General features: G+C 37.5%; 1 protein-coding gene across 7 annotated transcripts; it reads left to right on the top strand.

The window, feature by feature from the left end:
- The first annotated feature begins 12925 nt into the window (after window positions 1–12925).
- LOC140837208 (zinc finger BED domain-containing protein RICESLEEPER 2-like) lies at window positions 12926–16335 on the top strand. Of its 7 annotated transcripts, none has more exons than XR_012119240.1 (4): window positions 12926–15547; window positions 15669–15704; window positions 15830–15948; window positions 16032–16053. XR_012119240.1 is itself a non-coding variant. In XM_073203281.1 (3 exons), the coding sequence occupies exons 1-2, from the start codon at window positions 14930–14932 to the stop codon at window positions 15690–15692; spliced, it is 519 nt and encodes a 172-aa protein (XP_073059382.1). In that variant the 5' UTR covers window positions 13649–14929; the 3' UTR covers window positions 15693–15704; window positions 16202–16330. The 7 variants fall into 7 exon arrangements, 2 of the variants coding, with proteins under 2 accessions (XP_073059382.1, XP_073059381.1); XR_012119242.1 differs by having other exon boundaries at window positions 12926–15424; window positions 16032–16051; XR_012119244.1 differs by having other exon boundaries at window positions 13649–15424; window positions 16032–16047.

The raw sequence follows: 16335 nt of genomic DNA, 5'->3' as shown, positions 1-16335 counted from the left end.
CTGTCCACATACATTCTACTGTTGCCAATACCTTCATTGTTTAATGGGTTTGTGTTGAACTTCCATATGAACAAGCTGGAGACCAACCTTGAACAGTTGGTCAACATACTTACTAGCTATGAAGCCATCATCAAAAAGGAAAAACTTGTTTTCTTAGTAGGCTCATCATCTCAGACGAAGTAATGCCCAAAATAGAAGGGAAAGAAACGTTTCTCTTCTTTCCTAAAAAACAAACCAAGTAAGAGGAAAGCTCCAAACACTTTTAAAGAGCCCATGAAGCCTGATAAGGTAGAAGATTTTGCTTCGACAGCAAGCAGCCTGGACATTGGAAACATAATTGGAAAGAATATCTAGTGCAGAAGTGTTCTGGCAAGTGTGTGTTTTATATTGAAGTAAATATCTCAATTAATTTAACTTCTTGGGTATTAGATACTGGATTTGAATCTCATCTATTAAATGATTTGCAGATAATGGCAAGAAGACTAAGGAATGTTGACCTTCCTGAGGATGAGCAATGAAGCATGCGAGGGCCGTAGAACATTTAGTTAGTACTAAAAAATAATTTTAAGTTACTTTTGATATGTTTTCTATGTTCCTAACTTAGTTAAAAACATTATATACATTTCTATGCTCGATAAAGATAGATTTTCATCTTTTTTTGCTAAATGTGTTTGCAATATTTATAAGAATGAATGTTTAATTGAAACAAGCAAATTAAAAAACATTATATAGAACTTAAAAATAAAAGATATTCCAATTAACTATGTCCAAGTAAAGACGATATCAACAACAAACAAAATAAAACAAGATAGTGTAAATCAAACACATTTGTGGTACGCTAGGCTAGACCATATTTCCAGATAATGATGCAAAAGCTAGTGGAAGAGGCCGTGTTTGATATGTCAGAGATAAACTCTCTTGAACATGCAAGTCTTGTAATAAAGAAAATATGACTAAAGCCTCTTTAATAGGGAAAGTAGAATATGCACGTCATCTGTTGGATTTGATTCATACTAATATTTGTGGCCCGCTAAGTGTTAGAACAAATATGGTCAATCATACTTCATGAATTTTACTGATGATTTCTCGAGGTATGGGTATATTTATTTAATGAAATACAAGTCTAAAGCTATTAAAATTTCAAATAATTCATAGCTGAACCAGAGAAACAATTAAGAAATAATATTAAAACAATTTGATTTGATCGATGTTGAATATACTTAAGTAGTGAGTTTCAAGACTACCATAAAGAGAATGAGATTCTCATGTAAGGACCGTGTACCGTGTTATCGTAAATCATGTGGTGATTATCGATAATTAATGAAATTGTCATGTGATTATGTATTTGATGTAGATTATGACAATGAAATTGAGAAAATGAATATTGAATATGAATTGACGTTGTAAGAGCTCGATTGGAGAGGCCGGACGCCAATTTAGTACAAACTTAAAATTTGTACAGAACATGTGGCGCCCGGGCGGTAGAAAATGACCGCCCGAGCGCCAAGGTAGAGAATATAAGTGTCCGGGCAGAACACCCCGCGCCCGAGCGGTAACTTTCGACCGCTCGAGCGCGGCATAAATATTTCTCGGGGGAAGAATGTCTCGCGCTCGGGCGCGAGAATTCTACCGCCCGAGCGCGAGAGGCGGTGGGATAAGCTTAAATTCTTCTTTTCTTTCCTCCGTCAGTTGATTGTAATAATTTCGAGAACAACCGAGAGATTTCGATTTTCTTTCGCCCGAATCGACTTTGAAACGTTTTCTAAACGCGAAACAAATTATATATTTGTGATCGTCGCATCGAGGGCTTCTGACTGAGATAATTTTCTTTTAGTTCCAGCAGCTCTAAATATCAAAGTGCTGGAATATCATGTATTTGAAGTTGAATTTCTGATATGTAGTAGAATAACCGACAAGAAACTCAAATTCGAAGTCGGAATTGAATTATGATATGATTTGAATTTGATATGAATTATTGAAGTTTCAAACGATATTTGAAACTCATATTAGTGACTTTGGAATATGTTATTGATTAGAATGAGTATGTTATTGATGTAGATAAAGTGTAATATCAATATCTTCAGGCTACATCAACTGGAACGAAGAATTGAAGTATGTTGCGACCGGGTAACATACGACATGTATCTGTATTATATGATATATGTCGGTTTGATTGGATTGATTGGATTGGAATACGTGTCTATGTGCCTATTTGATGATTTGATGTGGCATACATGACATTGAGATTGAGATATCGATGTATAAAATAAATGTTTTGTTAACACACATCATTTTATGCATACATCGATACATGACATGCACGTTGAGCTATGATCCTTGGATACCTTGATATGATTGGATTGGATTCCGGAGTTTGTGAACACAATCGCTATGCCGGTATTATATGACGCGTAAAGCATAGACAATTGTGGCCCCATATGATTGGATATGAGATGTGGGATTTGATGGCGCTTTGCCGACGCTATCATACGTGTATTCCCATATCGGCCTGTGTGCCAGCTCGAGCATTGATTTGATTTGATAGCGATTCGATTGATTCTGACATGTTCTCAGTGGATGGGCATTTGACCTGATACCTCCACGACATACATGCATTGCATACCATATATCATTGTTTAGATATATGTGGTATATATGATTGGTTGTTCCATACGGAGCTTTGCTCACCCCCAAGAGGGGGCTGTTGTTGTCTTTGTGTGTGGACAATGGCAGGTACTCCAGGATATCAGGAGACCGGAGAGGGTACTTCTGGTGGGAGCCACAGCTTGGGCTGAGGTTTATGTTTATGTCTTGTTCCCAGTATATGTATATGTATCTATATACCGGGGCATGTCCCGAGGATATGAGATGTTTGTATGTGATTGGTTGTGATTACGTGTGGGCATGATTATGACGTGAGATGAGATATTATTTTTAGTATTAAAATAAAATGACTTGGGCTCATTGTAAAGAAAATTTAAACTCGTTTTCGCTGTGATTAATTAACCCTAATCAGATTGCATTGTAATAACGATTAGGAGCTAAGGGCCCCACACTGTATGGTATCAGAGCATAGCTGGGAATGCTCTATTGAGTCTTATGTACACTTGAATAGGCACAAATGAATTGTGCTTATGTGTTTGATTTATCTGTATTACTTGCTCTTATGTGATTTGATTTGAGTAAGTATTTGATGAGATTGATGATATGAGGTGATGAGATTATGAAATTGATATGAAATTGTGATATTCATCTTTTGAATTGTAGATGGATCACACAAATGAAACTGCGAGTAGCAGTGCTGAGAGGATTGTTGGGCAATTTGAAGGGTTGTCCATGGATGTTGTGATGGCTCGATTCCAGGATCTGAAACCACCGAGGTTCTTTGGCACTGAGAGTGCTGAAAAAGCCGAGGCATGTTAAAGGATATCGAGCACTTGTTTAATATTGTTGAGTATTCCAAGGCTCGGAGACTGAAACTTGCTTTGTATCAGCTGAAAGACCGAGCTAAATCTTGGTGGGAAGCCGCTGAGATTGGATTGAAAGAGGCCGAGACTGAGGTCACATGGGATGTCTTCAAGGCCCAGTTTTTGGAGCAGTATTCCCCTCCTTCTTATTACACTGCTCAGGAGAATGAATTTAATAATCTGCAGCAGGGAACGATGTCCGTTGCAGATTAAGCTTCGAAATTTTCTACGTTACTGAAGTATGCACCTCACGTAGCTGGAAATGCGAGGGCAAAATATAACAGGTTTGTAAATGGATTACATCCTGCTTTACATACTTATGTTGTTTCTGGATTGCCTACCAGCTACGCAGAGGCAGTGGAACGAGCCAAGGCAGCCGAGGCTGGACTTAGGAGAGGAGGTCCACAGTATACTCCTCCACCTCCGGTGTCAGCTCAGCAGCCTACTTTGCGACCGAGAGGTAAGAAGTTCAAGAAGACTGGCTCTGCTTCTTCGTCTTCTTCGAGTTCTAGTGGATCACAGAGAGGGAGTCCTGTGATTGCTCCCTATTGTAGCCATTGTGGAGGCAAACATACTATCGAACAGTGTCGAGGTATGTTTGGTAACTTGTTATCAATGTGGGCAGGAAGGTCATTTCTCTCGAGTATGTCCGAACACGGGATACGACTTCTGCTCAACCCCAGCCAGGATTTAGAGGTGGCCCTAGTATGATGAGACCTGTTGTTCCTGTTCCATCTTTTCAGCAGTCAAGTGTGCCACGATATCGAGGACCGGGTGGTCAGAGTGCCTAAGTTCCTCCTCAAGTGAGAGTGTACGCCTATGACTGAAGGATCAGGCGAGAGAAGCTCCTGGTGGTGTGATTGCAGGTATTTGCACGCTTTGCGATTATCCTGCACGTGTTTTATTTGATACAGGAGCATCTCATTCATTCATATCTTATGCATTTGTTGCATCTCACGATATTGAGTGTACCCCGTTGTATGATACTTTGTCGATAGCCACGCCAGCAGGGAAGATTATTTTGTCTGAGAAAGTTGTGCATAATTGTGTATTGATATATGAGGATAATGTGGTATTTCTGAATTTGATTGTCCTCCCTATGCATGACTTTGATTGTATTGTTGGCATGGATATCTTGACGACAAATCGAGCTACTGTTGATTGTTGTCATGGAGTGGTTTGATTTCGACCGATTGATGGACCCAAGTGGAATTTTTATGGCAAGGGTTTCCAAGCCAAAATTCCATTGGTATCTTCCTTGGAAATGTCTCGATTGTTGACTAGCGGAGATGAGGGTTATCTTATCTACGCTATTGATATTTCGAAGAAGGAGTCTTCTTTATCTGAGCTTCCTGTTGCGAAAGAGTTTCCGGATGTATTTACCGATGAGATTCCTGATTTTCCTCCTCATCGAGAAGTTGAGTTTAGTATTGATCTTGTGCCGGGGACTGCGCCTATTTCTAAAGCTCCTTATCGCATGGCACCCCTGGAATTGAAAGAATTGAAAGAACAATTACAGGATCTTCTCGATAAGGGATATATTCAACCGAGTGCATCACCTTGGGGAGCTCCAGTTTTATTTGTTCGAAAGAAAGATGGTACTATGCGAATGTGCATCGATTATAGGCAACTGAATCGGGCTACTGTGAAAAATAAGTACCCACTTCCTCGTATTGATGACTTGTTTGATCAGCTTCAGGGTACTTCTGTATACTCGAAGATTGATCTTCGTTCTGGGTATCATTAAGTACGTGTTCGAGATGAAGATGTGCCCAAAACTGCTTTTCATACGAGGTATGGCCACTATGAGTTCTTGGTTATGCCTTTCGGTCTTACGAATGCTCCTGCTATTTTTATGGATTTAATGAATCGGGTCTTTCGAGATTATCTTGACCGATTCGTTATTGTGTTTATTGATGACATTCTTGTCTATTCGAAATCGAAAAAGGAGCACGCTGAACATCTGAGACTGGTACTTCAAACCCTTCGTACTAGTCATTTGTATGCCAAATTGTCCAAATGCGAGTTCTGGATGGACAAAGTGGTATTTATGGGCCACGTCATTTCAAGACATGGCATATCTGTTGATCCTGCGAAGGTCGAAGCTGTATTGAATTGGTCGAGACCTACGAATGTTCCTGAGATCCGTAGCTTCATGGGTTTAGCTGGATATTATCGTCGTTTTATTGAAGGATTTTCGAAGATAGCTAAACCTATTACTCAACTGACACAGAAGAATCAGAGATTCATTTGGTCAGATGAATGTGAAGCTAGTTTTCTTGAATTGAAGACGAGATTGACCACAGCACCTGTGCTTACTATTCCTTCAGGTACCGGAGGATTTGTGGTGTGTACAGATGCGTCTGGTAAAGGTTTGGGCTGTGTTCTGATGCAACATGGCAAAGTGGTTGCTTATGCGTCTCGTCAATTGAAATCTCATGAAACTCGTTATCCTGTTCATGATCTCGAATTGGCCGCCATTGTGTTCGCTTTGAAAATTTGGCGCCATTACTTGTACGGAGAAAAGATTGTTATTTATTCGGACCATAAGAGTCTGAAATATCTCTTCTCTCAATCTGATCTGAATATGAGACAACGCAGGTGGATGGATCTCCTGAAAGATTTTGATTGTGAGATTCAGTATCACCCTGGATCGGTGAATGTTACTGCGGATGCCCTGAGCCGGAAAGTTTATGATTCTGTTCTAGCTTCTGTCAGTGTCGCCAAGGTACATGAGGATATATGTACTTCTGGTTGGACTTTTCACTCGAATTGGAATTCTGTCACTGTCTCGGCATTGCAAATTGAGCTGAATCTGATATCGAAAATACGAAAGGGCCAACGAAGCGATGCTCAGATCCAAAAGTCGAAAGAACTTGTATCTGCTGGACATCAGTCTGGATTCCAGAATTCTTCTGATGGTTCTTTACGACTTAATGGTCGGCTGGTAGTTCCTGACGACTCTGATTTGAAATCTGCCCTTCTTCGAGAAGCACATTGTAGCAAATACAGTATTCACCCTGGAGGTCGGAAAATGTATTTGACTTTGAGACCTCAATTCTGGTGGAGACGTATGAAGAAGGACATTACTGAGTTTATTTCGAAATGTCTTGTCTGCCAGCAAGTGAAAGCCGAGAGAATGAAACCTGGAGGATTGCTCCATAGTCTTGAAATCCCAAAATGGAATTGGGAACATATTGCTATGGATTTTGTGACTCATTTACCTCGTTCGCCCAAGGGCTGTGATGCTATTTGGGTGATTATTGATCGGCTTTCGAAATCTGCGCATTTTATTCCGTATGAGCGGACTTATCCTTATAAGAGAATGACTCGTTTATACATTGAGAATGTTGTGAGACTGCACGGTGTGCCAAGTCTCGATTGTATCTGATCGTGATCCCAGATTTGCTTCTAAATTCTGAGGTAGTTTTCAGGAAGCGATGGGTACGCGTTTGGCTATGAGTACTGCTTATCATCCTCAAACTGATAGCCAAACTGAGCGTACGATTCAGACTTTAGAGGATATGTTGCGTGCAATTGTGATGGACTTCAGAATGGGATGGCAAGAAGCCTTACCATTGGTTGAATTTTCGTATAATAATAGCTTTCAGACGAGTATCGGTATGGCACCGTTTGAAGCTCTATATGGGAGACGATGTAGATCACCGTTATTCTGGGATGAGATTGGTGAGAGACAATTGACTGGACCTGAAATAATACAGGAAATGAACGATAAGGTTCAGTTGATTCGACAGCGGATGAAAGCTGCTCAGGATCGTCAAACGAGTTATGCGAATAAACGAAGACGACCCTTGGAATTCCAGAAAGGTGACAGAGTATTTTTGAAAATATCTCCCTTTAGAGGCACGGTTCGGTTTGGTATGCGAGGGAAGTTATCTCCTCGTTATGTTGGTCCATACGAGATTCTCGATCGAATTGGTGATCTTGCGTATCGATTGGCATTGCCACCAACTCTATCTGCCATTCACGATGTGTTTCATGTTTCTATGTTGAGGAAATATGAACCAGATCCATCGCACGTGCTTGCACCTGATGAAGTGGAATTGGATCCTTCTCTTTCCTATGTTGAACAACCTGTTCGCATTATGGATCGAAAGGAGAAGATATTGAGAAATAAATCGATTCCTTTGGTACGAGTGCAATGGACTCGACATGGTGTTGAAGAATCGACATGGGAATTGGAGAGCAAGATGCGAGATTCGTATCGCATTTATTTGATGCTAGTCCATCTGTTCCATTGTATTCTATGTATTCTGATCCTTATTCTGATTTTAGTTTTGATATGTACTATAACTGGTGACATATGTATGTTTACCAATGTTATGTATATAGAGATGTTTGAGATTTCGAGGACGAAATCTTTTAAGAGGGGGAGAAATGTAAGGACCGTGTACCGTGTTATCGTAAATCCTGTGGTGATTATCGATAATTAATGAAATTGTCATGTGATTATGTATTTGATGTAGATTATGACAATGAAATTGAGAAAATGAATATTGAATATGAATTGACGTTGTAAGAGCTCGATTGGAGAGGCCGGACGCCAATTTAGTACAAACTTAAAATTTGTACAGAACATGTGGCGCCCGGGCGGTAGAAAATGACCGCCCGAGCGCCAAGGTAGAGAATATAAGTGTTCGGGCAGAACACCCCGCGCCTGAGCGGTAACTTTCGACCGCTCGAGCGCGGCATAAATATTTCTCGGGGGCAGAATGTCTCGCGCTCGGGCGCGAGAATTCTACCGCCCGAGCGCGAGAGGCGGTGGGATAAGCTTAAATTCTTCTTTTCTTTCCTCCGTCAGTTGATTGTAATAATTTCGAGAACAACCGAGAGATTTCGATTTTCTTTCGCCCGAATCGACTTTGAAACATTGTCTAAACGCGAAACAAATTATATATTTGTGATTGTCGCGTCGAGGGCTTCTGACTGAGGTAATTTTCTTTTTGTTCCAGCAGCTCTAAATATCAAAGTGCTGGAATATCATGTATTTGAGGTTGAATTTCTGATATGTAGTAGAATAACCGACAAGAAACTCAAATTCGAAGTCGGAATTGAATTATGATATGATTTGAATTTGATATGAATTATTGAAGTTTCAAACGATATTTGAAACTCATATTAGTGACTTTGGAATATGTTATTGATTAGAATGAGTATGTTATTGATGTAGATAAAGTGTAATATCAATATCTTCAGGCTACATCAACTGGAACGAAGAATTGAGGTATGTTGCGACCGAGGTAACATACGACAGGTATCTGTATTATATGATATATGTCGGTTTGATTGGATTGATTGGATTGGAATACGTGTCTATGTGCCTATTTGATGATTTGATGTGGCATACATGACATTGAGATTGAGATATCGATGTATAAAATAAATGTTTTGTTAACACACATCATTTTATGCATACATCGATACATGACATGCACGTTGAGCTATGATCCTTGGATACCTTGATATGATTGGATTGGATTCCGGGGTTTGTGAACACAATCGCTATGCTGGTATTATATGACCCGTAAAGCATAGACAATTGTGGCCCCATATGATTGGATATGAGATGTGGGATTTGACGGCGCTTTGCCGACGCTATCATACGTGTATTCCCATATCGGCCGGTGTGCCAGCTCGAGCATTGATTTGATTTGATAGCGATTCGATTGATTCTGACATGTGCTCAGTGGATGGGCATTTGACCTGATACCTCCACGACATACATGCATTGCATATCATATATCATTGTTTAGATATATGTGGTATATATGATTGGTTGTTCCATACGGAGCTTTGCTCACCCCCAAGGGGGGGCTGTTGTTGTCTTTGTGTGTGGACAATGGCAGGTACTCTAGGATATCAGGAGACCGGAGAAGGTACTTCTGGTGGGAGCCACAGCTTGGGTTGAGGTTTATGTTTATGTCTTGTTCCCAGTATATATGTATATGTATCTATATACCGGGGCATGTCCCGAGGATATGAGATGTTTGTATGTGATTGGTTGTGATTACGTGTGGGCATGATTATGACGTGAGATGAGATACTATTTTCAGTATTAAAATAAAATGACTTGGGCTCATTGTAAAGAAAATTTAAACTCGTATTCCGCTGTGATTAATTAACCCTAATCAGATTGCATTGTAATAACGATTAGGAGCTAAGGACCTCACACTCATAGTATTTCCCCACCTGTCACACCCCAGTTGATTGGTGTGTCAGAGAGATGCAACCAAACATTGTTGGACATGGTTCGATCTATGAAGAGATACGCTGAATTGACGTCATTCTTTTGGGGATTTTCGCTTGAATTTGCATCAATGTTGTTGAACCAACCATAAAAAGGCAGAGGAGAAAAATTTATATGAGATATGGAAGGGAAAGTCACTCAAATATTCTTTCTTAAGAATATGGGTATATCTTACTTATGTGAAGAAGACAATGAGAAAAAAATTGGATAATAGAGCCAATTTGTGCTAATTTGTGGGATATCCGAAGAATTCTGTTGGATAATATTTCTAGATCCAAAGAAGCCAAAAAGTGTTTTTTTCAAGGAATGTTACCTTATTGGAGAAGAAGTTTCTATTATATTGAAAAGGCCACTTATGAAATAATAAAACCCACACCCCACCAGTCAGTTGAAGAAACACCAGCTTTTAGAAGATCCGGAAGGTTCTCAATGCCTCCAAAGAGGATAATCCTGCTTCTTGAAAAAGTCCAAGATGAGCTCATTCCTAGATGTGATCCAAGAAACTGCAAAGAAGCATTGTCTGATGGAAATTCATCTAAATGACTTGAAGTCTTGCAGTTCGATATAGACTCCATGTATTCGAAACAAGTGTGGTAATTAGTAGATCCAACTAAGAGAATTGTTCCATATGAAAGAAATGGATTTACAAATGAAAACTCAGTGTAGATGGGAAGATAATGACCTTCAAAGCAAGATTGGTAACAAAAAGGTCAAAGGCAAAGTATTGACTATGAGAAAACAATTTCTCCAGTCGCAATGTTCAAGTTCAATAGGATATTGCTAGCTATAGCAGCATGGTATGACTATGAAATACGATAGAAGGATGTGAAGACAGTGTTCCTTAATTGCGACATTAATGAAGAGATTTACATGTCTCAATCTGAAGGATTTACATCAGTAAGAAGTGATCATAATGTATGCAAACTTCAGATGATCCATCTATAGACTCAAATAGGCAAAAAGGAGCTAGAACCTCGTATTTGACAACACTATCAAAGAGTTTGATTTTGTTAAAAATCTTGAGGAACCATGTGTATGCAAGATAGTTAGTGGGAATATAGTAACATTCCTAGTACTTTATGTTGATTGAATATCAATAATTATGAATGGTGTAGGGATGTTGCAGTCAACTAAGGTATGATTAGTTAGCAAATTTTCCATGAAGGATATGAGTGAAGCATCCTATGTATTCCCAATCCACTTATATTGACACCATACTGAGGAGATTATCTATGGAAGAATCCAAGAGAGGTTATATCACATTGTGTCACGGTGTAACTCTATCTAAGTCTAAGTGCCCTAAGAATGAAAATGAGATAGAAGCCACGAGTCGCATCCCATATGTGTATGCTATAGGTTATATAAAGTATGAAATGATATCTACTCGACCTGGTATTGTATTTGCACTGAGTGTGGCAAGCATATATCAGTCGAATCCTGATCCATTGCATTGGAAAGTCGTGAATGATTTTCTTAAGTAATTAAGAAGAACTAAAAATTTGTTCTTGGTATATGGGAGTGGAGAATTATAACTGAAAGGCTATACTAATTCTAGCTTCCAATCAAATGTGGATGATTCGAAATCAACATCTGGATTTGTAATCAAGCTCAATGGTGGTATTGCCTCTTGGAAGAGTTCCAAGCAAGATACCACAACAGATTCAACCACTGAAGACGAATACATAGCTGCATCAACTAGAGCAAAAGAGACTGTTTGAATGAGGAATTTAATTTAAGAGTTGGGTGTCATTCCTTAAACAGTTGATCCAATCTCGGTCTACTGTGACAACACCGTTGTCGTTGTGCAAGCAAAGGAACCGACGCCTCATCAAAAATCCAAACATATATTGAGGAAGTTCCAAATAATCTGAGAGATTCTAGGAAGATGAGACATATCAGTGGAGAGAGTCGCTTCTGCAGATAACGTGGTTGATCCACTGATGAAGCTCTTACCAGGGCCATTGTTTGAAAAGCATCATGAAGCAATGAGTTTGAAATCTATGGGTAGTTGGTTGTAGGACAAGTGAGAAATTGTTAGAGTAAAGGCCCAATGAGCCAACTTGTAGCTTGAGCTTTATTGAATCTTATGTAAAAAATATATTTATTTTAATAATATTTTACAATGTTATCTAATTAAGGTTATTACTTTATATCTATACTCATGCAAGTTGCATAAATAAAGTCTTTGAATATATAATAGGTAGCATGAGGTATGTCTCGCAACATAAGATCATGAAACATATTAGGAAGTATATCATATATTATTAAAAGGTTGTTAGTCGAATCAGCCGTTTAAAATAAAGATAAATGTCATTCGAGCTTGAGACTAACATTTGTGATGTAAATGACACGATTCATTGGTAAGGACATGAAGGTATGCATGTGATGATGCATCGAACAACCCTTCATCGGGCTTTCCAAGTAGTTATCACTTATCGAACGGAAAATTCTACGATTATAGTTGTACACTATTATTCTTTTGACTCAGGACAACAAATATTCTCTAGGTACTAGCATATACTTTGATCTGTTTACAAACTCCATTGAGGGTCATAAGGTGGAAAGGTTGGGTATAGTTTCAAAATATGTAGGAACCAATACATTGTAATCGTGGATTCACCGTTTGTCTACAGATGAAGATATCTTATGTGATCTGGTAAATTAATAATGTAATGAATCTATGGACAAAGTAAGATATGTGCATTTTGGAAAGGTATTTTCTAATTTTCACATATGATGTAATTGTTATTACTCAAAGATATATTATATCGTTATCGAGTTCATTTGCAACTCGTGATATGTCAATGGTTGCAGATTCGATCGGAGTATATGAATTGAAAGGACCGTACTATACGCTAACCATAGCTTAAGGTTCTTGCAGTCACTATTAGCAATACCTAGGAGATCATAGGCTAATGCTACTAGACGCTCTTACCATGATCTGATGGGTACAATCATACTTTAGTTCTGATATTTTTTTTCAAGGAGTTGATGAAAAGAAGCCTGAATAAGAATAAATGTTATTCTGAATCATATGAAATTGTGAACCTACGACTAGTTGTATCCCTGAACCATTGACGGTCACACAAGTTTCGGATTTTGTGTTCTCGTTGAGATTAGGGGTGTAAACGAACCGAACACGTTTCGAACATGTATTGAGGTCCAACTTCCAACACTCCAAATATCCAAGTATCAATGTTTGTTTAAAAGTCAAAACCCTAACAATTTGTTTCTCTCATCTTTCTCTCACCATTTCAAATCTGCCGCTGCTCATATTTCTTCTCTGCAAGATTCAAGATCTTCGCTGATAGTTCTCGACTTTTTTGTAATATCAGTTGCTTCATCTCATATCTCAGTTGCTTCATCATCGATTAAGGTGTACACTTCCTCATTGTGGTTTTATTTTAGTTTTTTTTTTTAAATACTGTATTTTTAACCATGGATCTTCGTCTTTTTCTCCATCCTCTTTGTGTTTGTGGTATTTGGTGAAATATATCAAGCTTCAACAACTCTATTGTGCATCATCTTTGAAAGTAATTTTATTTGAGTTCAAGTTTGTAGAACCTCGTAAATGCTAGTATTATTTAACAAGAGATACGAATTTTTTTTGATATTTCAAAATATTGTATGTACAAGATATGGATTATTGAGTTATTGAATATGGCAACATCTTGTTCGATTGCAAATTCAATGAGTCCAGTTGTAAGTTCTGATGAGATAGTTGAACAAACCATTAATAATGAGGATGCTGCTTACTTGTCGAAGAAGAAGATAATATGTTCCATAAACCTAAAAGGCAGAAGAGGTCCGGTGTATGGTTAGAAATGACTGAAGTGGTTGATTCAATGGTGATGATAAATATCAGTGCAAAAATTGCTGGATGTATTTAGCAAAAATTAAATCAGGTATGACAACACATCTGAAACCATTTATCCCATTGTTGTAAATATTTGGAGGCTACGAAGAAGCTTGAAGATAAAATGAAACAACAACAACTTGTTTTCGCTCCTATTGGTGTAAATCCAACATCTTTACCTCCATTCCATGATGGAAAATTCAGCATGGAACTTATGAAAGAGGCAGCACTTATGCATGATCACCCTTTTTCAATATTGGAAGAAGAAGGATTTAACATGTTTTGCAGACGTGGAATGCCCGAGTGGATTGGGGTATCCCGAGCGACTGCGAAAAAAATTGTTTTATGATCTATGAGATGGAGAAAAAAATGTTGTGTAATGTGTTGAAGACGGTGAGAAATATTATCTTGACTACAGACTTGTGGAAATCAAAGAATCAGAAAATTGGGTATATGGTAATCACAGGACACTGGATTGACTCGAATTGGAAACTGAACAAAAGTGTTCTTAGTTTTGCTAATATCCTCCCTCCTCTTTGTGGCCCTCAAATATCCGATACTGTTATAAAGTGTGCAAGGGAATTGGGACTTGAGAATAAGGTGTACACTGTATCTGTTGATAATGCAAGTGTGAATGATGCTGCAATTAAGTATATGAAGGAAGATTTTTCTAGAATAAAAAATAATATATTTTGTGGAGGAAAGTTGTTTCATGTTAGGTGTTGTGCCCATATTTTTAATCTTATAGCACAAGATGGCCTAAATGAAATCAAGGATATAATTAATATCATTCGACAAAGTGTTGATTTTATTAGGCGAACAGATGCAAGGCTTCTTAAATTTGCTGAGATTATTAAGCAGTTAAAGTTAGATGAAAGAAAATTGATTGACGACTACAAAACTAGGTGGAATTCAACATATGAGATGCTGAAAGTTGCGATATCTTTGAAAGAAGTTTTTCAAAGATTCAAGGATCGAGAACCAAGTTATATTGATTGTCCTATGGAGGAAGATTGGGAGAAATTACAAAAGGTGCTTCCTATCTTAAAAGTATTTTATGATGCTAGAAAGATAATTTCAGGAACCGAGTATCCCACCTCCAATTTATTTTTGAATGAAGTTTATCGAGTAAAGATGGCTTTAGATGAAAAATCCCTTGATGAAGAAGAGTTTATTCGTAAAATGGTTCAAAAAATGAAAAGTAAGTTTGATAAATATTGGGGAGAGTTCAATTTATTGATGTCTATAGGTTTTATTTTGGATCCAAGGTGTAAAATGCGAGTGCTTGAATTTACTTTCCCAAGACTTTATTCGACATGAGATGCACAAGATAATATTATGAATGTTCGAAGAGTTTTGTATGATATTTACAAGGAATATGCAGAAAGTGCTATTGAATACCTCCAGGAATCAAGGAATGGTTCAGAATCTCTAGGGAGTAATCTATTGAGTCGAAGTGTGGAAGAAAATACTACTTCATCATCAGGATGGTTTGAATTTTCTTCTTATTTGAAAGAGATGGAAACTGTGCAACCAGAAAAATCTGAGTTGGATGTTTACTTGGAGGAAAGATGTCATCGATTTAATCCAAAAGAAGAGTTTGATGCTTTGAGTTGGTGGAATTTGAATGTGTACAAATTTCCAATATTATCTTCCATGGCCAGAGATATTTTAGTTGTACCTATCACCACAGTTGCTTCAGAGGCCACATTTAGTGCAGAGAGTCGTGTTATTGACAAGTATCGTGCTTCTTTAGCTCATGCTACTGTGGAAATGTTGATGTGTGGAGGAGATTGGTGTCGAAAGCGATATGGAGTGGCGAGAAAGATGAAGGTATTTTTTTTTCTAATTCTAAGCGAGTTTGTACATTGTTACATAAGTTTTATTTTTATTGATTGCAGGCTGAGAAAAACAGCACAAGTCAATTGAGTTACTAGTCGATTGAACTCATTAATGGTATGTATATTTCACATGTGAAGATAACTAATTATGTTGGTTAGTTGCTACTCTCACATTTTGGTATATTTTCTTTGCTTTTCTCGTGCAAAAAATCTGTAACTATTTTATTTAAATGCAGGATGGTAACTGCTTGATAAGTTGATTATGCTGAGAGGTTAGACTTTTGATATTTAAGTAGTTTAAAAAGGTAAGAAATAATATTAACTATCTTATTATTATTCTGTATTCACATTTTCATCAAATAGTGAAAATGCATTATAAATATAATTTTTATTGTAGGATTTGAGGAGTTGAATATGATGTAATTATTTTGTTGAAGTTCAAATTGTTCAAGCTTAAATGTTGCTTGATAATAACCTTTTGATAGTTGAAGAGTGTTGATCTTTAAATTTTGGGAGGTAAACAATTATGTGTACTATCTTGTTTTTTTTTTTTTCTATTTTTTATAAATAAATTAAACATGTGAATTTTCTGAATGCAGGTATTTAAGAAAAGAATCGACTTTTGAACTATTTTGTTGAAGTTTAATAGTTAAATAATGTTGATATTTAACTTTTGGAAGATAAATAATGATATACATTATCTTTTTTTTCTATCATGTTTACTGTATTTATGCAAATAAACAAAACATACGAATTTTATTGTGTGCAGGTATTTGAGGAAGGATCTTCAAGTTTGGATGAAATAGCTTAACTGGAAATTTGATACATATTTTGTTTGATGAAAAATTGTAAATTGATGATTCAAAAGTGTAATGAAATCAAGGAGGACTAATATTTAATGGT

The sequence above is a fragment of the Primulina eburnea genome, chromosome 7 (genome assembly GCF_022965805.1).
Source record: "Primulina eburnea isolate SZY01 chromosome 7, ASM2296580v1, whole genome shotgun sequence".
NCBI lineage: Eukaryota > Viridiplantae > Streptophyta > Magnoliopsida > Lamiales > Gesneriaceae > Primulina > Primulina eburnea.
Note: the sequence above shows the minus strand (reverse complement) of the source record. Positions and strands in the feature narration are given on the sequence as shown.

Coding starts and splice junctions, on each gene's coding strand:
- LOC140837208 (XM_073203281.1), top strand. CDS start 14,930: ATGAATGTTCGAAGAGTTTTGTATGATATTTACAAGGAATATGCAGAA. Junction 15,425..15,668: donor GAGTGGCGAGAAAGATGAAG/GTATTTTTTTTT, acceptor ATTTAAATGCAG/GATGGTAACTGCTTGATAAG.